Genomic DNA, 21,546 nt, shown 5'->3' with positions numbered 1-21,546 from the left:
ATTTCTTCTTCTTCTTCTTCTTCTTCTTCTTCTTCTTTCTTCTTCTTCTCTTCTTCTTCTTCTTCTCCTCCTCCTCCTCCTCCTCCTCCTCCTCCTCCTCTTCCTCCTCCTCCTTCTTCTTTCCTCTTTCTCCTTCTTCTCTTCTTTCTTCTTCCTCTTCCTCTTTTTTAAATATCAACTAAGACCAATTAGAACTGCTCAATTTGCATGGGAGTGGGGCATCCAGCAAGCAAGGTCTGTCTACCAAACTTCCAATGAAAACTCACTCTTCCTTCTCCAGTAGCCATCACCTGTCAAAAGGGATGGGGACTGTATCCCTCCACCATCCACACAAAGACAGCATCTTCAACAAAGGATACTGAAAAAACTGGATGCAAACATGTAGAAGAATGTTAATATCTATCTCTTACCATACACAAAAATCAACTCCAGGGTTTCAAAGACATGCATGGACATTTTATAATGCATTAGTGCGTTATATAACTCCCGTGGCTCTGATAAAGCACCATGGCCAGGGCAGCTTTTAGAAGAAAGGGTTTGTTCTGGGTTATGGTTACAGAGAGTTGGAGTCCACAATTGTTGGGAGAGCATGCATAATATTGAGTGGCAGCAGAAGCAGAAAGCTGAGAGCTTATGCCTTCAATAGCACTCATAAAGCAGAGGTTGAACAGAAAGTAGGAGGGGCTTCTTACTCTCAGAGCCCACCTCCAGGGACATTCTTCTCCAGCAACTCTGGCCTCTCCAAACAGTGCCATTAATGGCATGAAGTATTCAAATGCTTAAAATTGTTGTGGGCATTTTTTTTAAACCAGAGCATACACCTATTCGATATAATTAATGTATGCTAATAAAGACATTAAGAAAGAGCAGTAAATATGCTACAGCATGAAGGTTAAAGTTGGAGAATCTCCTAAACTGTGTTTTCTTATGAAATAAGTAGGATAGATAAATCCTTGGAAAAAACAAATCTTCTAAAAGGGTAAATCTTCAGAACCAGATGGTTTTACCAATGAATTAAATAAGACTAGCTTCCTGCTCACATATGTAAGGCTCAAAAACAGAGAAGAAACTTTGAATATATATATATATATATATATATATATCCAGCATTGCCCTTATAATGAAACTAAGAGCATTACAAGAAAAAAGGCCCAAAACCATCTCATTAAAACAGGCACAGAAAGATACACACACACACACACACACACACACACACACACACACACACACAATCTTAAAATGTTTTTTGGATATTCATTCCATGAATACATAAAAATAAAATATTCCAAGAAAAATGAAGTTTCGGTGAAATGTTGGATCAATGTCTGGAAAGCACTGACTACAGTTTAATAGTTTATAAATGAAAAATTGGGAAATTATGACCACAGCAGCAAAGTTTAAAACACAGATGAAACCTGCCATCCAATCATAAGAAACATTAGCAGATTATTAGAGACAAGCAATGTCTTGCTTCCATTTCCATAGTTATCTGAAGGTCTGTGAGATGAGACTGTAGCAACTATGGTTTTATGTGAGTCTGCACCTCAGAGTAGGGTATCCACTGTGATCAGGCAGGTAGACAAGAGGAGAGGAGAACAGAGATGCTAACTGTTTGCGGATTATGTGGCTGTCACAGAGAAAATCCTTAATTATTTGCTGATGGAATTAGAATGTTAAGTAAATTTAACAAAGTGATTGGATACAGGCTTGGGAACACCGCTGTTTGTAACTGTGTTTTTTCAATTTTTAAAAATGATCTCGTTTATATTATGCTCTCTTAAAATGGCACAAATCATTGCCTTTTTTGATGGTCTAGCACCCTCCGAACAAGTCCTTAGGAAGAAAATTAAATAGATATGTGTGAGATTCCTGCAAAGAGGAAACCTTACTGAATGAATCAAAGGCAGGTCCAAAGGATGGGGTACGCCATGGATGAGGGAAGATGCAAAGATACCCTGCTGTAAATGGTTTCAGGGAAATTGACATTTTGACTCTAAAATTTATGTAGAGGCACAAAAGCTCAAGAGCAATGAAAGCGGTCTCGAACTAAGATGCAAAAGTAGACAATGTACACCACTAGATACCAAGACCTACCATAAAGCTGTAGGAGGTGATGTACAATGGGGTACAGGAAGATGAACATTAGGGCGAAAGGTGCAGAATCCAGATGAGAACACAGAGAGGTGCCTGCACATCACCTGGGCTCAAACAGGACTACTCTACTGATGCCACACACATCTACTGAACCACATGTGCAAAGTGGCGCTTCCCTCTTTTTATCCAGCACTTCTCCCTTGAAGGCCCATGTTTGTGAAACCGAGTGATGTGGAGTCATTACAGGTAAAGTCAAACCCTGCTGGCATCAGCCCTCTCTGAGTTTCACTTTCTCCCATAGAATAATAAGACTTACAGGAATGAAATGCAATAATCAATGCAAAAATACCACAAAGCTTTATGGGTATGGGGCGAGGGAGATGGACAAGCATATTCTTGGAGCTGGAGACAATGTTATTTGTATAACATATGCCACTTAAAGCCACTATTTTTCCTTTTTTATTTATTAAAAAGAATTAATGAATGCTTTAAAAAATTTTTATTTGTGCAGTTATTTTGGTGCCACCCTGCACACTGTATATTGATTAACTAAAATATATACACCACCTCTTATACATTATAAACTAGGGAGAAGATAAAAAGAGATTCCTTGGGGGACAGTGTGAAACAGTCAATATATCAATCAATGCAGAAGCTGTAGGTATTTCATAAAGAACTGAGAAATTTTCACTGCCGTTAATTTTCAAGCTTTCCTTTGATGCAGACCTGCTCTGGCGTAAACCACAGCAAAGTAAGGATGGACTCTCAAGACAGTGGAATGATGAAGAGAAAACATGCTCAAGCTAGTTGTAGGCCTAAACTTCCTCACTTGAGACTGACCTCCTATAACTCAATGTCTAGTGTCTGCCTAGAATGGACCTACTCACAATATAGCCTGGAAATTATTACTCATGTTTTACCATTGCATACTCATTCCATCAAAGCTTCCTGTCTTAGTCAAGGTTCCTATTGCTGTGACAAAATATAAGAAGCCTGGTAGGAAAGGGTTTAATCCCATGTACACTTCCAGGTAACAGCTCATCATGGAGGGAAGTCAGGGAAGTACTTCCAGCAGGGCAGGAACCTGGAGACAGGAACCACAGCAGAGGCCATGGAGTCACTAGCTTGCTTCTCATTACTTGCAAAGCCTGTGTTCCCATGCCATCTAGCTCCATTTGCCCAGAGCTGAAGCCACCTATAGTGAGCTGGGCTCTCCTACATCAATTGTTAATTAAGGAAACACTCCCCCACATTTACCCAAAAGCTAATCTTATGGAGGCATTTTCTCGATTGTTTCCTTGACTAGGATAACCCCAGCTGTGTCAAGTTAGCAAAAAACTGACAAGGACATCTCATAACACATATGGAGGTAATCTATGATGAGCACCAGAGTTGAACTCTGGTGTGTGTGTGTGTGTGTGTGTGTGTGTGTGTGTGTGTGTGTGTGTGTGTGTGTGTGTTCACTATACCAAAGTCACAGAAAAACTGACCTCACCTGCATCCTCTGCAGTTCTCATGGCTCTGGGGGCATACATGGTTAGAGAACATTTTCCTGCTTGGTTGGGGTTCCATAAGAGAAAGGCTCACATCTACTCACTTTCCCTCAGGCACCAGGGAGGACAGTGGCACTCAATAAATGTTTGTTGGATGACATTAATTATTCACAGGGCTTTAATACAGTCAGACCTGCTAAATGATTCTCTTCATGAATTTTTTAGAAATGAAAACAATTGCATCTAGTTAGACTCCATCCTTTTTAGACATTCTTTGCTTTTTATGCCCTGCACCCCATTTTTTTGAGTATTCTAATAACAGCCTCAGCAGTGGCCTTCAGGCTGCTGGCCTTGGTGCTGGCCTTGGTGCTGGCCATGGCGCTGGCCTTGGTGCTGGCCATGGCGCTGGCCTTGGTGCTGGTTTTGGTGCTGGTGATTCTGAAAGCATGCAACAATGTAGGTAAGACCACACTGGCAGCCTGTTCTGGTTTTAAAATTTGAGAATATTTTGGGGGAAATAGTAAGAGCAGACTTTTATTTAATTTTCAATACCGTGTGTGTGTGTGTGTGTGTGTGTGTGTGTGTGTGTGTGTGTGTTGTGTACATAGGTTTTGCCAATATTTAAGTCATATATACATATATATGAATACATATGAATTAAATGTACCAGGGGATCTGTTACATTTTCATATTAGTTGACAACATACACCCAGAATGAAAACATCATAGGATATATTCACAGAGTTTTACTACATGATACTGAAGCTTAGTAAAGCCAAACAACAGTGATCACATCGTATACTCAAAAAACACAATATATTTCTAAAAAGTTTCCTCAAGGTCATAAAACATGCTGAGGTAGTTTTGAAAAAAAATCACACTATTTGTGCTGAACAGGGAGAAAGCAGCTGTTCTCCTAGTAATGCTAGGCACAGTTTGAAGGCTCAAGCAGCATAAATGTCAAGGAGACTTTACAGATGAGAAAATAAAATCTATGTCCATCTGCCCTTTGAAGATAAATAACATATCTGGCTTTAATGATCTTGAAAAAAATCAGGTTTATAGGAAGGACCCAAGAGTGGGAACAAGGAAAGAAGGGAAGAGAGAGAGTGGGAACAGAAATAGTGGGAACAGAAATAGTGGGAACAGAGAAGGGGTAGGAACAGAAAGAGTGAGAACAGGGCAGCAGGGGGAACAGCCATAGAGTTGGAAAAGAGGACCTACTTGGTCTGATGTTTCGATCCTTGCAGGTGTGCGTGATACTGTTCTATTGAGTTGAGTGACACACTGCAGGTTGTACATCTGTAAGTGCGCCTCAGACCTGTGGACAACAGACAGGCATGGTTAGCAGCTCTGCATCATCAGTCCTGAGGATGAGTGACTTTTAGAATTTTCCACAGAGGCAGGTTCTGAGTATCAGAGAAGACTCTGGGTTCCCTGCTCCAAGGCACTCCTGCCCCTCCTCCCAGTGCCCAGCCACCGAACTCAGCAGAAGTGGAAATGTGCAGGTGTTTACACATAGCCTGCCCTATTTGTAGACGGCCAAATAGTTTAAAAAATGTTTTGTGAATTTTCTCAACTCAAGCCAAGAAGCATGCTGCCACTTTTTCTGCTAAGCCATATAGACATGCTTTTAATCTCTACAGCAAGATTAAAAACACACATGCACACAAGCCTGTCCCACTCCCTTGCGATATCCCTTCCAGAACTTAAGTGTAACATTGGATATTACTAGCCTAAGCTTGGCACTAAGATTGTCTTATAAAAGGCAAGTAGCCAGCCAATAGAAAGAAAACAAACCAATCCATTTTGCAGGCAGTCTGACTTTCCTGCAGAGGTAAGAACATCTATTGATACTCCTGTTTATTTGCTTGCCTCATTAATACAGCATCAGCTTTGGGCTAGTCTCTGGGAATTCCAAACCAGAAAAGTCATGCTTTTCTCTCAAGGAGTTGAGCAGAGTCTTGACTGTTTCAGGGCTCTGATTTATCCAACGGTAGACATGTGTTACCAAGCATCATTATCTATATCACATTAAACCTCCAGTGCAGTAGAGAGCCACAATGGTGCATGTCCCTCCTGCTGATGTGTCCCTAAGAGGTGGCTGAGGGGGTAGGGAGTGAAGCCAACGTTGAATCCTACAAGCCAGGAGTATACTCTAGTCAGTTTGAGACCTTGTAAGGAGGGGTGAGTGTAAGCTGGCTTGTATGTTGTCTATGAAGTGACTCACCACTCCCTACTGCTAGCTTGCCAAACTTCTACACTGCAAACACAACTTCAAAGCTCTGGGAGGGAAAATAAAGAATTCCACCACCACACACGTCTTCACGACAAGCCATAGGCACATCTGCTCCGCCCTGGAAACATTAGTGGGAGTGTCCCATGTCTGTGGATAAGTGCGGGATTCCTTGAAATTGAAAACCAACCCACAAAAGAATGGTACCCACTGAGGCAATGTGACTGGGCAGTGTGGGGAGAGGAGGGCTGTCTGCAGAGTCTGACTCCAGATGTTAGGAGCTCAGTCGATGAAGGATGGTAGCACTGTCAGACCTGCTCTTACATCTGTGGTGTGAGGGAAGAGCCAAGCTCAAAGCAAAGAGCTTCATAGTATTGGCCTGACCTCAAGCAGTCATCCAGGACAAACTTCCACAGCAATGGTTCTCAACCTCCTATCGCTGTAGCCCTTTAATGTTGCAGTTCCTCATGTTGGGGTGACCTCTCACCATAAAATTATTTCATTGCTACTTCATAACTGCAACTTTGCTACTGTTATGAATCTTAATGTAAATATTAATATGTAGGTTATCTGATGTGAGGGATAGCCTATGAAAGCGTCATTTGACCCCAAACGGATCACTACCCATGGTTTGAGAACCACTGTTTCATAGGTTCTGTTCAGTAAGCTTTGCACAAGACTAAGAGATGTTTCTAAACAATACCCCATCCTTAATACCCCTATACTTAATAAAAAAAAAAATAAAAGACACACAGACAGACCAACAACAACAAAACTCCACAATTCCCTGTTGGGTCTCACTTCTCATGCTCCTTTGAAACTTATTACCCAGAACGGTGGATAAGAGGAATGAAAACCAAGCTGCTCCACTAAAAACAGCTGAGCTTGCATGGCCTTTCCACTTCCGAAAGATTGTCCTGTTCCCCAAACCCAGAGGCTATAAGTTATCACAGCCAGTATAGAAGTTGTCAGGATGCTTATCCAGGCCGGATCCATTCTGCTCTTTTATGCATAGAATCAAAATATGAAATCCAGCTTCAGGCAGTAACTCTCTCTGGAGGTCTCCATCAATCTTTTCATAATAAACAGTAACTGCTGTGTGAGAGTCCTTTTTAGAGTTCACACTAATCAAAGGGCTCCTCGTAAAAAAAAAAAAAAAGTGGAGGTTCAGTTTGGCAATAGGCATAAATATTTATGTTTAAAACTGGGAACTTTTAAGAACATCAACAAATATAAAAAATAATATTCTGATCTGCTACTTTCCATAAGAATTCTCGTGCTCTGCAGCCAAACCAAAGCACGGGAGTGGAATGTCTGGTACTTTATTGCAATGCAAAGGCAACCAACAACTTAGATATTATAGTTTAGTGTTCATAACCTGCATGGAGTTCAAGCAAAGAATGAGTGGGAGTAGGAAAACACCACTGAAGAATCACTTTATTTGATATGAAATAGTGCAATTTTAAATTTAAAATGATAGTGGAAATGTAAAGAAGTGATAATTCCACATGCTTTCTTACAGCAATTACCAAACAAACGTCAAGAGCTAAGCATAGAGAGCCCAGTGAAGAATGGTGAGTGTTTCTATTAGCCCACAGTGAGTGGGGAAGAATAGTTAGAAAATGGAAAACATGGAACTGTGAGAAAGAGGTACTCAGTCAGTAGAACACACACACACACACACACCACACACACACACACACACACACACACACACTCACTCATTCACCACCACACACATACCCCCAAATATACATACCACCCACACACATATACATGGAAAAATTAAAATTGAAATGAGATGGAACACATAGAAAACAAACAGCAAAATGATAAAACTAAATTCAATCACATTAGTAATTATATATAAATAGGTTTTTAAAAATCCCCAAATACTGAAATTGTCACAATAAATAAAAAACCAAGACCAAAATATATATGGTGCATTAGAAGGCAGTCTTTGTGTACTTAGAGGCTAAAACTGAAGGGCTTAGAATTGAGCCATTAGGGCAGAAAGTTAAGGAAGTGTAAATGCTCTGTTCATGTCTGAATAGACTTCATAGCAGGGCATTTCCTAGACATAACGAAGGCACTTTATAATGAAAAGGGGAGAATTCCATCAGGAGAACACAACTTGGAATGTCACTGAGCTAATAAAAGCTAAAGAACAGGTAATATAAAACCTGATTAAAAAAAAAAAAAAAACAAAGGCAGAAAGAGTCAAGACCACAGTGATCAGGGTGTTCACATATCTCTCTTGGTAGTCGTTAGAAAAACAGGATGAAAATCAACAGTGTCTACAACTCTGTAAGTACTCACTGAGGGACACACATGCAAAGTGTGTGCTGAGCTCCTGCAAACTGCATAAACTTGAATTATGCTTGTAGAGGGAGTTTTGACAACAATTCAATTAAATTAGTAATAAATCACGAGAAGATGTGCAAAGCATCTAAAAAATCTCTAAATCACTCCTGATAAAGAAAAACAGAAGACAGCTTGAACCAAAGAAAGACAACACTATAGATGTCGTTGTGGAAGTTGTAGAGAGATTTACAGTCTCAACCCTGCGACCCTACCCAATGGCGAGCACTTAAACAAAACTGAAGAAGGTGACAAAACTGACGTAAGAAGATGAAATTGTAAATCACAGGAACAAAGGACAGGGAACCGTCTACAAAAATCATAATAATAATAAAGTCAAACTGTAGTCTTTGAAAGATGGTAAAAATACTTCTTCCCCTAAGCAGCTTGAGTGGAGATAAAAAAAAAAAAACAAAAACAAACTAATGAACAAACAAACTTATACCACCCAATAAGAGTAGACATCAGTACAGAACATATGGGCCAATCTAGAATGGCAATGAAGGAACAATAGAGTATTTCATATTTAAATCAGCCCCAGAATATGCATGAGTCAGGCTCAAGTACCAGAGCTAAGAGGACAGCCATTCATCAACAGACAACTAGTTTATTAGCAAGATTTTCTTTCACCAGAGGGTTGCTCCGGAAAACTCTATAAAATATTAAAAGATTTTGTAACACCCGCTTTGCGACACACTCTTGGCAGATGGGGGAGGAAAAATATCAACAGGTGCTGAGGAGGACGTTTCTCAAGTCTCTGTATCCAGGATCAAAATTCTCAGCAAATTAAAAGAAAAGTTTATTTGGTAGAGAATTCCTATGTAAGATCTACAGCTAAAATGACATTCAGTGCTAGAATTGATGTCTCCTCTGATTAAGAAAAAGCCAAAGTGTCACTTGGACAAGGGCTGCTAGTATCAAATCCAAGGCCTATGCATGCGCTTCTGCAGTAAAGTATGCTATTAGTGCTGGGCTATTTGTGCTATTGGTGCTGGGCTATTCATGTTATTGGTCCTGGGCTGCACCACCACAAAAAAAAGGGGGTAAGAGGCATTCAGATGGGAAAGGAGGAAGTAGAATAGTCTTTATTCATAGAAGAAATTGTTAAATAGAAAATTCTAAAACACCTAGAAAATGACTACAAGTAGAACACAGGAAGTCAGTAAAACAAACACACACCAGACCTATAAAGGAAACTGCATTTTCTGGTAACCACATCCAATTGGAAAATACTATTTTCTAATATCATTATAATACTACCCTAAACCACTTTAAAAACGGGAATAAGTTTGACAATGATGTAGAGGTCAAAACCAATGAATAACTTTGAAAGAAATCAATAGGAACCTACAGAGACCTGGGACCAGGTTCATGAACTGAATCCAAACTGCATCATCATTAATAAACCCCAGATTCATTGCAAACTCACTATAATCTCAATAGGCTCTTTGTAGGCTGAGAAATATGGGGAAACCAAGAGATGGAGAGTTGTCAAGACAATTTTGAAAAAGAAAATCATTTAAAGGGCCATAGTGAGGAGCCCATGCTGCCCAGCCAGCACCGGGTGGACACCGGGAACCAGTGGAGCAGGGTAGTGTCCAGAAGGGCGCTGCTCAGTTGAGCTCAGCTGAGCATCAATGAAGATTTCAAGACAATTCGACAGGGAGGACAACTTTTCCATTTGTGGATAACGGAACAATTAGGGTCAGCTTGAGCCACCAGGACACATGAAAATAAGGTGTTTGGGATGGTGACATGACACAGTGAGGAAAGTGCAAACCTACAGAGTTTAATCTCTAGAACCCATGTAAAGGTGCAAAGAGAGAAGCAGCTCTACCGATTTGTCCTCTGATCATTCACGTGTGTGTGCACACACACACATACACACACACACACACACATCACAGAAACATATACACACAGTAATAAATAGAATAAAAATAAAGTTAAGGTTGTTAATAGATTTAGATGTAAGAGTTAAAACTATAGAACGTCTATAAAAACATAAAGACTGTAGAATATCTTCATAGTAGGCAAGAAGCACATTCTATGAATGAAACTGCAAAAGCATGGAAAAGGACCAAACACACTTTATTACACATAAGAAGATTTCACTTGTGAAAGATGCTGTTTAGAAGACCAGTGAGTGCTACCTGAGGAAAACACATCCGACACAGGGCTATGTTCAGAGCGCAAAATCAACTCTTGTCCATGCAGCACTAAGAGACAACCCAGTATTTCAAACAGCAAACTGCTGGCTTAGGTATGTCATAAAGGAGGATATAAATATGACCAATAAGCGCATGAATAAGGTGTTTGGCCTCAGTTGTCTCTGGAGAGATGCAAAGTAAATGACGATTAAGTGTTATCTCTTATTCAGTACAAATGCTGCCATCAACTAAAGCAACAGCAAGTGTGACTAACCCTGAGAACAGCTAGAATCCACATGTTCCTGGGACAACAGGAAGTGGGGCTTTCGTGGAGAAGCCATCCGGTGGCTTCCTATGAAGTTTTCATCAGACACTTAATAGTACAGGGGTTTATGCCAGAGGAATAAAAAGTTGTATGTGGCCCTAGGGGTGGGAGCTCAGGGCACATGTCTCTCTTCTCTCCCTCCCTCCCTCCCCCCTCCCCCTTCCTCCTCCCTCTCTCCTTTCCTCTCCCGTTCCCTCTCTCCCTCCCCCCCTCTAGTATATATATATATATATATATATATATATATATATATATATATATATATATATATATATATTTGTAGGAGCTTTAATTGTAGTTTCCAAAAAGTAAAAATGACCATCAACACAAGAATTGGTAAATTAAGGTATATTTACTTATATATAATGACATTAAAATGAGAAAAACGTCAGTGTACTAATTTATGCATCAGCAGAGACGATGCTCAAACACAGTCTCAGGAAAAGCACTGGGACGCAGAGAGGCAAATCCTATGTGAACCCACCAGTGAGGCGACGAAGACAACAATGATCTCACAGGAAACCAGGGTTCAGAATAGCGCGCCCTTTGGCAGAGGGAACTGACAAGTAAAAATTGGAAAATGGTGAAGAGATAATATTTCCTAGATGTAGGATAGCAATTACAAGGCAATGCTCATTTATCCAAACTTATGATATCAAATACCTAAGACCAGCACACCCCACGTTATTTTCAAAGTGCATGGCTGAGTTTACATAGGAACCTCAGCACACTGGGAACGTTGGTGGCTCTCCACTGTGCAGGGAAATGCTCACATGTGTTCTGAATTACAGTGCTCACTAAAGCCAGAACCACTGCGGAGCATGATTCAGAATATAAAGGCAAGAACAGGGTTTGATTTTGAATTATTTCATCTTCTTCCTTGCTTTGAACGTCCTCCAGCCAAACTGTACTATAAGCGGCTTCTTCCTTCTCCAATGTGCCACACACACACACACACACACACACACACAAACACACACAAACACAAACACAGACAGACAAATTCAAACTGGTATCTAAAAGTTCTACTACATGTTTGCCACTTGGCTCATCAGTCCACTCATTGCACGACTCTATTGTCACAATGAGCATATGAGGAGGCTGTGGGGCAGACGTCTGCATGGACAGATCAATGGATATGCCAACTTAGATGGGGAAAAGACCACAAGGCCTCAACCCTGCACAAAGAACTGCTGGCAATTAAGTAATGCTACAACTGGGAGAAATAGTCTCCAGGGAAGCTGGTGATCCGGTACCAAATGGTTAGCCCTGAAAACATACATATGAGTAACACTATACAGACCAAATAGGTTACATTTAGGCTATAACATATGCATACACATATATGCAATAACAACAAAAAAGATATAAATTTGAAATAAAGCAAGGAGTAGCATATGGAAGGGTTTGGAGAGAAAAATGGAAGGGAGAAATGATCTTATTATATTATAAACCAAAACATAATACAAAAATGTTTTCAAAAAAGAATTCTTTCCCTCCTGCCAGAGCTTTAGTCTAGAATTACAAGCTACACACACCCACTGGATACTTGAGAATTACGTGGGTGTTCTCAAGACACATGTGTGTGTCCCATAGATGCCTGAGCTTCAGTAAATCTGTACTGGAACCTTGAAATCACTATTATTATGAATCCAAAAATTGGGGGCAAAACACTTTTTCTTGTCCTTAGCCCAACGGGCTGTGTTCAGTTGCTGTATCTTTGAGAAGCAGAGTTGCTCATGGTGTCGTCTCTAACCCTACCAATGGACAGACACATCCTTAAGCTTAGCTAAGTTCAGTTCAACCCTGAGCACTCACTTTGTACAGGAAGCTGACACAAGTTTACTTCAATTTCCTCCAATATGCCAAATGCTTGGAGACACTTACCCCGAGCTCTGAAGTTCTACTCAGTACACTTACACAGTGCTCCACAGTACAAGGTGTGCTTGCACCTTGCACTCCCTGTGTCAGATCCACTGCTACCTTTGGGGGCACTTCCTGTGCTCTGATCACCTTATTGAAAGAATGGCCCTGCTGTGGACTGGTCGGTGGCAAGGACAGACTCAGTCCTTGGACCTGTCAATGTTTAAAGCTCTCAGAAGGGTGTGTGTGTGTGTGTGTGTGTGTGTGTGTGTGTGTGTGTCTGTATGTGTGTGTGTGTGTGCACGTGCACATGCACTCCTGACACTCTGTCATCCTTACTCATTGAACCTGCTATCTGTCAATCCTCCAAAATCTCTTGCACAGTGATTTCTGCTAAGTCAAACCTTCATCCCCTATAGTTTGTACTTGGTTACTTAACTGTCATTGGATATCCCTAGTAAGCTCTGTCTCAGTAAATTCTACCTATTCTTCATAGGGACAACATATACACTTCAAGTTCTGTGTTCATCCTAACAGGTTGGTACTGGCTGCCTGGTGAGCTCTGAAAAAACCCTGAGCCCAAGCCCCCCAACTGCCTACAGAAGGTAAATTGACATTTCCTGAGGCCAAATTGTTTCATAGTTAAGGGTGGGGACCAAGTGCTACGCAATCTGTAACTGTGTCCCCGCTCCAATGTGCTGGACCAAACTCCTCAATAGTCAAGGTAGGGAATATATGGCTGGATGAGAGCCCTGAGAAAATATGTGGATTTAAGGTCACAAGCACAGCTGGCTCAGTGGCTCAGGTAGAAACAGAAGGAAGAAAGCAGCAGCTCTGGAAATGAAGGCCACTTTAGCACCGCTGGACATCAACCCCTGTCCGTGGGTTCATGGCTTCAGGAACTGTCCTAGGCGCATCTCCACTAGGCATCTTTGCTGGTTGATCCTTCTGTCTCCATGGGGCAACAGGGCTGCATCTTAGGCCACACACAAAGCAATGCACAGGGAGCCCAGCTACCCCTTCAGCTCACTGTACCACCAAGGTCCGCGCATTAAGACAGGGACAGTGCCCAAGTATCCACGTGATTTCCACTTTCTGCTCGAGGGTAGCTTGCTATTGTTCTTCCCAGAACTCCATTCTTCCCGCCAACTGCTGGCAACCCCAGATCCAGAAAAGCCTGTCTCCTACAGATGGCCTGGCCAGTGCCACAACTGCCTGAGATCTGAGCCCAATAACACACACTTCACATCACCCACAATGGCTTCCCCTTCCAATCAAAGGCTGACTGGCATGAAACTTGAAGTATCAAAAGAACGCTTTCTAAAAAGGATGAAGGAGCTTTTGTTAGCTTTCACCTTGAAAGCCCCTCATGAATATTAGCTCATTTTACACATGAAAAAACAATGGTTCAAAGATATTAAATTCAGATAACTAATAAGTAAAACAATGTAGATCTGAGTTTATTTACTTCTGATTTCAAAGCCAGTGACCTTGACAATTAGGACTTTAAAAAAAATGAGAAGGAATAGAAAGAAAGAAACCCAACTTAAAGCAACAACAAAACCTACAAAAAGAAAGCAATAGCAATCAACATATACATATGTTATATATAAATACATACCTAAGCATATATGATGTTTATACATATAAACACACATATACATGTTATACATATAAACACATATACATATATGATATTTATACATATAAGCACACATGTATATGCTATACATATACACACACATATACACATATGATGTTTATACATACAAACACACATATACATATATGTTCATACATATAAATATACACATAATGTAACTGTCTTAAGTGCTGAGAACAACTGGCTGTGACAGATCACCCTTAAACGGGTCATCCATATCAACGCAGCCTCCTTCCCACGAAGCTACAAGAGTATCAAGGAAAATGGTGAGGCTGAGGGAATGTGAGAACAGCAGGGTGGGAAAGAAGGGAGCTGTGAAATGCTGGCTTCCATGCTTGGCATGGTTAGTCATGAACCAGAAGGCCACAGCAGCCGAGGCTGCCTGTATGAGACCCACACAATATCAAGCCTGTAAAACTTCCAGCATGAATCGGGAAGAGGCCCCGGAGGCCCCACCTTTGGTCAAGAACTACTGGCAGTTGACGGCTGCTGGGGGAAGAGTCAGTCTTCTTTGGGGAGGTGGCCACTGCTAGGTTTCCCATGTAGCAGTGGATGGGTGTCCCATGTCATGCCCACTTACATATGACCTATTCTAATCCTACTCAGTGGGTTATTTTAAAAAAAACAAAAGCAAAATGCAAAGAAGACATGAAGTTCGGAAGGCCTAGTAGAGTTGAATGGGGAATGAATATGACCAAAATTCATTACAAACATATATGGAATTTTCAAACAATGAATTAAAAGTATATAAAACACATTAATTTGAGATGGTTATATGAGATACATGAAATAAGAGTGTCTACTGTGGTAAGTTTCAGTTCTAGAACAACTGTCAGTTCTCCACCAAATTCCAAGCCCTGCATGTGAGCACTCAGGTGATGCTCCCCAGATTCCATGGAGGAATTGGGAAGCCATGCAAGGAAAGCAAGTCACTCGCACATCCAGTCGTTTTCTGTTCTTTGGTTTTCTTTTTCAAGACAGGGTTTCTCTGTGTGGCCTTGGTGTCTTGACTCGCTTTGTAGATCATGCTAGCCTTGAAGTCATAGAGATCCACCTGCCTCAGCCTCCCCGAGTGCTAGGGTTACAGGTATGTGCCTCTGTGCCTGTCTCACACATCCAATCTTAAGTGCACAATGAAAATGGCTCTTTAATGGGTGTAGTGGACTGCTAGTCCACGTTTGAGACACTCTAAGCACCACAGAGAGCATCTAAATGCCTCCTAAATTCAACCCATTGCCTACAGGCATAGACTACAGGGTACCAAACAGCTAATTAAACAAAGAACACACACTTTCTAAAATGGTCCTTTCTCTGTTTGAACAGTGACTATGCAAAGCTGTGAAGATTGAATCAGCAAAGAAAAAGCTTACCATCTTCAAAAGCTGTTTCCAAACAAACAGAGCCTAAAGAGAGGGAATACATTCTCAGCAATTAAAAGACAATTTTAGCCATGTTGGATGCCTGGCTCAAGCAGGGGCTGGAAAATAAGTTGTCATTCAGTGAGAATTCAGAAGGGACAGAATAGCTCAACCTAAACACTAGCACAGTAGGAGGGTGTAGATATAGTCCTCAAGGCAAAGGTGGGTAATAAACTTTGATGACTTGAACAAATCCACCTCAATGCAGCAGCCTTAATCTAGTTGTAAAGATGATCTATCATTACTCTTACGTTACTCTCTGCCGCTTACCTGAAAACTAGAGAACTGAAACGTTTTGTTTTTGTTTTGGGGAATCTGAACCCAAAGCATGGCAGATATAGACAGGCTGTCTGAATCTTCCCATTTGAACTGTCCTCAAACAATTTTTAGCCACATGTTAAATAACAACAAATGTGGGGAATGCTTTCTCTTTCGGTCTGATATTGATATGGTGTAAGCAGAAATGGGTAGGGGGTAGGATGTGCTTTTTCTTTGTGTTTCTTATAGCAATGCTGATGATGTCAGTGCATACAGTAGGTGATAGCAATGCTGATAATGTCAGTGCATACAGCAGGTGATAACCGTGCTAATGAAGTCAGTGCATACAGCAGGTGATAACCGTGCATAACATTTTCATAAAACTTATTTTCTTTAGAACACAATTTTTGGCTTCACACTACTTGTGTGCTGGACCATGCTGTTAACAGGAAATTGTGGATTATGACATCAAGTTGACAATACATCCAAGTACATCTCAAGTATGTGCTTGTGAGTCACTACCTGGTGATCCTTGGGAAATGGAGTGCTGTACAGGATGCTATGGCCAAATTAGGTACCATGTCCCTTTTCTTCTTGCCCTGTTCTGTGGTATCCATGATCAAGTCAGCTTGTGTGTCTGTTCTTGTCTTATGCTGCACAGGAGTATCTATGGCAAAGTCAGCATGCATGTCCCTTCTCCTTCTGCTCTTTGCTATCGCTCCTCAAGGCAGCCTCTTCCTCGTGGCCCCTTTGATGTTCTCAAAGAGCATCAATAGTAGCGACACCCCTCAGCTGTCAATAAACTGGGATATTATGCCATTAGCTACATTTCCTGAGGCCCCAGTGAAGAGCCCTACCATACCTTCACCCATCTTCCTTCAGAGCTATTCAAGTTCAATGACCCTGGGATGCACTGGGAGAGGCCTGTGAGAGACACGGCCCAATAAGAGCCAGAGCTGAAAAGATGAGAGCAAAAAGCCCTAATTTCCAATGATGCTTTACCAATCACTCAGATTTGAAACACCGATCTCTCTCTCTCTCTCCCTCTCCCTCCCTCTCCCTCCCTCTCCCTCCCTCTCCCTCCCTCTTCCTCTCCCCCTCCCTCCATCTCTCCATCTCTCCATATCTCTCTCTCTCTCTCTCTCTCTCTCTCTCTCTCTCTCTCTCTCTCTCTCTCTCTCTCCCCCTCTCTCCATCCTGGATATGTGCCCCTTCCCTGCAGGGCTGACCTCCTAATAGAGCTGCTCCAAATTTAGAAGTCTTACAACAACAACAACAACAACAACAACAACAACAACAACAACAACAACCCTTAAAGTTAGTGCTGCAAATTTCACTGTTTGACTCTGGACCTCAAATCCCCATGCCCATATGGCCATTTGCTCTATAATTTTCACAGCTTCATGCCAACAGCTGACAGCCAGTGGCCGCACTGTGACTTCCACGGGTGACTTTCCTCAAGGACACCTGACAGTGTCCTCGCAATTTAAAGTAACTATCCCAATAGTTTCGCCTATTTATAGCTTCACATCCGATTACCTCATATACAGTCTAACAGAAAGAAGCCGAACTCATGGGCTGACAAGGGAATGCACTGCTATTAGAAAGCAAAGACACCATGTAAAGACCAGAAAATGACGTTCCTCAGTCATCCCCAGATACACTGGGCCTCACACTTGGGGGAGTGGAAGAAATGACATGACATCTATCGATCATTTTTACAGGAAGAAGTCTACATCTTCCTTGCCAGTCTACATTTACCATTTAACCACAGTGTGCCTTTGTTTTTTAATCTTTAAAACGGAGGAGAAATTACGACCATTCAAAGCTCATATTAGAATTTATATAACTTAATGAGTATGTAGCATAGGAGAAACGAACAGCTCAATGAATGTAAATGATGGTGAATAGTTACATTTTATTTCAATTAATTAATTTTTTTTCTTAGCTTACAAAGAATTAGGTTTCATTATGGCATTTTTCAAAGAAATGTGTTTGTGCTGTTTTTCTCCACATACCTTCTTCCCATCCTCCTCCCTACCTCGTGCCCTCCCACCCCCAGCAGATTACTTCCTACATTCATGTCATATGTGACCCTTTGCCTTCCCTGCAGTTCTGAGCACTGTTGTCCTCTCCCATAAACTCTTACAGAGTTCACAGTTGACACCTAGTCTTACAATCCCTTATTTACATACGGCTTGTTTTTACTCACGATGACCCTATGCTTTGAACAAAAAATGAGGACTTCACTCATGAGTGGGGAACTTCATAATAATTTAATGGTCTAGAAAGAACACTCACCTTGTAACAGGCACATACAAGGCATCCTGGCGGGCTGCCTTCTCTACAGCTGCTTTTTACCCTGTCTTTTGATAGACCACATGCTTCCTTATGAATTCATCAGCCTATACATTTGCTTAGCTTGGAATTGAATAGAAGATGATCCCTAGTCTTCATTTAAAACTGTGTTTTGAAAACACTGTGAGGAAAAAATTAGATGAACTGCTTCTGGCTACGTTACTGACACCGTGGATCTCAATATATTTTGCTCTCTTTGTTTTAAATGGAGTGTCCGTGGCTACTGAATATATAATTAGCTAAGTTAATAAGCCGAATGTGCCTAAGAAGCAGAAGGGTAAGTTGAAATTAGGATACAGGCATCTCTTTTATTCATGAAGAGCACATGCGGGAGCTGATCTGAAGAATTGGGGTTTTTTGGTCATTTAGTGTTTGTTCTTTTTTTTATCAATAGTCTCTGCGGGCAATGCCTCTGGTCTCTTGGGTCATTATAAAAGCTGATTTTTAACAGACTCTGATATGTCCAATGGGAAGGAAGGGCTCGTAACCTCCATTATCAATACTCAGAGGCCTTTCAAGCTTAAGCACATATGTCTGCAGATCAGCCTCCATCCAAGGCCCACAGTTAAACAAGGCAGCATTGCCTCCTCCTCCAGCCTTCCCGCAGAAGAAAGGGGATACAAATGAGACGAGGCAGAGAGGAGGCAGAGCGATGGAGTGAAACTCTGGCACTGTGACCATTCAACTGGGGCATAAATCTCATCTGTTCTTCTGTGGGATCTAAGAGCGAAGCCATTTAATACACAGCACAGCTGTGTACCTGTTTGTTTTTGCATGCATGTTAAGGAAAATATAAAACACCATGATGCAATTGTTATTTTAGGATTCAAAACTATTATCTATGTAGATGCAAGTGGATGAATATATGACGGACAGCTTTCCCCTAAGCCAGTGGCTCAATATTGACCAACTCAGTGATATACACTGAATTTTCCAGGATGTTTTTGCATGAAGTAACTTTGCAAATTAGAGTCTTAGAGAGTAATGGGAAAGGAAATAACGTTGTAGAAGGTAACCACCCCAACAGAGGAGAACTGACTGTGCACAGGCGCCAGTGAGATAGTGGGCTAACACAGGAACAGGGCCACTCTTATCAACTGTGGTAAGAACTGTCCAAAGAAAGTGCGTCACTGTTTCAGCCAGTGGGCCACATGCAGCCAGGAGACCTGTGAATGTGTCCCAACACAAAGTCATAAAGTTAGCACAGTATGAGACCTCTTTTAAAAAAAAACTTATTTTGTGAGGGTCTCAAATGCAAATTGTGAAGATGACAACACTGTTACAACGCTGTACACACTGAGCACAAATACGCTCTGTGTGTGCACAGGTGTGGCTGGAGCGTGGCTTCCAAGCACAATCAAGAGGGATCATGAGATACTGTGTTTTCATGGGGACCAGGCAAGTGAAATAGTAATATCAATAATGCTTTAGACTTCCATTGTGAATAAACAGTGGCTACTGCCATTGAGGAGTCAGCTAGGTACTCAGATTTCATTCTTAGGGGTACATCTACACTTCTCCAGGTTTTCCAGCTCACCCTCTACTTCCTGCTGCATCATCAGATGCAGAAGAATCCAAACCTCGCTTTCTCGTTTCCTATCGATTTTCATAATAAAGCTAAATATACTCTATTGTTTATTATTACCTTCTTAAGCCCCAGTATGGCCTTCAACAGTGTGTCCAAAGAAAACAGAATCTCCCCAAAACAAAAATTACAGATGAAGAAAGAATATTCAGTGGATAGTGGGCAAATAACGAGGCAATCTGTGTTAATTTGTAGGGAATTTGTGCAAGTTTCTATGTTTCAGTCTTCCTGAGTGTGGCTTCCTGAGTGTGAAGGTCAGCATTAAAAACTCTACCAATCAGATATCCTTGTGACCCTCCTTCTGTCACTTCTGTCACGTCTCTACTGTCACCCACACACTCCATCCAGCTGTGAGGTCTCATGATCGTCCCCCCCCCCACCCCCGCTTCTCTCCCAGGCATGGGCATGACTTGGGCCCCAGCTTCTTCAGTCTTTCCCCAAGTCCTGCTTGTTCAATGAGGTCTGTCTCCATAACTCTAGCTATACTGCTAAACTTCTCACCCCAACTCCATAGTCTCCAAAGCATGCAGCAGTGTGTTATATGTTATATGTTTTATTTTAAAAGGATTATAAACTAAATCCCAACATTTAGAATTTGTCTCCCGCTAACTCTTTGTTCATTTGTTTGTTTCATCGTTTGTTTGTTTTTAAAGACAGGGGTTCTCTGTGTCTCCCTGGCTGTCCTGGAACTCAGACCAGACTGGTCTCTAACTTACAAGATCCTCCTGCCTCTGCCTCCCAAGGGCTGGAATTAAAAGCCTGCACCGCTGATGGTGAGGCTTCCCATTAACTCTTCTAGACCCCACAGCCCAGAGTGGTTTTGACATGCATAGGTACAAAATAAATGTTTACATGGAAGCACAAAGAAGTGACTAGCCATCAAAAAGTAACAAATGGACTGAACTCTGGAGAAATAATCTTTCAAGGACTAGTAACAGGCTTCTCTGCTTTATTTTCTTGTTTTGTTTTGTGGGGAAAGCTCAGTGAGCTACTATTTGAAGTTTATGATGACTGAAAACAATGCTCCCAGGCTAAGCAGGGGTTTTCTGTGGTCGTTAGAATGCCTCCCCATATGGACCCTAATATGCCCTCTCAAAATTAGTTTAAAAAAAGGAAGATTATAAATACTGTGTACATCTTTAAATACTCCTGAGTCTTACAAACTTTTTATTCTTATCATATTACAGCATGTTTTTGAAAACAGAACACATTCAGTTTTGGTTTTCCCATGCCAGTATGTGGGTGATATGCATATTATGAAAAGTCAAGTAGCATAGAATGTATATTTAGAGGAGCCAATTGATTATTTCTGGATTCTGTGTAACCATGCATAGAACAATAAATAAATCATCTGTCTTAGCATTCTGAGATCCCAAAGCCTTTCTCTAATTCCCAGGAACATTTCCCTGGCTCCGGAAGCTTCCTCCACCTCTGGAAGCCTTTCTGTGATGTCTCAACCTACAGAGAGCTTTTACCAAGTGTCTATATTATCATGGAGTTTGTCCTGACCAGCAAATAAAAATATTTAATGAAAAGTTACCATTTGCCAAGGAAGGGAACTGACCAAAATAATTTAATAAGATAAATAGGCACACTTATCAATCAGAGGTTTAAAACATGAGATTTTTCTGAATTAAAAGTATTTGACACTAACCCCCAACTTGCAACATTATTTCTGGATTTTTGAGATTGTAATTTAATTACAACATTTCTTCCTTCCCTTTCCTTCCTCCAAATCCTCT

General features: G+C 41.2%; 1 protein-coding gene across 2 annotated transcripts in view; it reads right to left on the bottom strand.

The window, feature by feature from the left end:
- Zmat4 (zinc finger matrin-type 4) overlaps positions 1-21,546 on the bottom strand; it is a 518,094-nt gene that overhangs the window by 33,871 nt on the left and 462,677 nt on the right. For both annotated transcript variants that reach the window (XM_051169437.1, XM_051169436.1), the window contains exon 6: positions 4,812-4,908. In XM_051169437.1, coding sequence (XP_051025394.1) covers positions 4,812-4,908 — 97 coding nt within the window. The remainder of the gene's footprint in view (positions 1-4,811; positions 4,909-21,546) is intronic.

The sequence above is a fragment of the Acomys russatus genome, chromosome 27, assembly GCF_903995435.1.
Source record: "Acomys russatus chromosome 27, mAcoRus1.1, whole genome shotgun sequence".
Classification (NCBI taxonomy): domain Eukaryota; kingdom Metazoa; phylum Chordata; class Mammalia; order Rodentia; family Muridae; genus Acomys; species Acomys russatus.
Note: the sequence above shows the minus strand (reverse complement) of the source record. Positions and strands in the feature narration are given on the sequence as shown.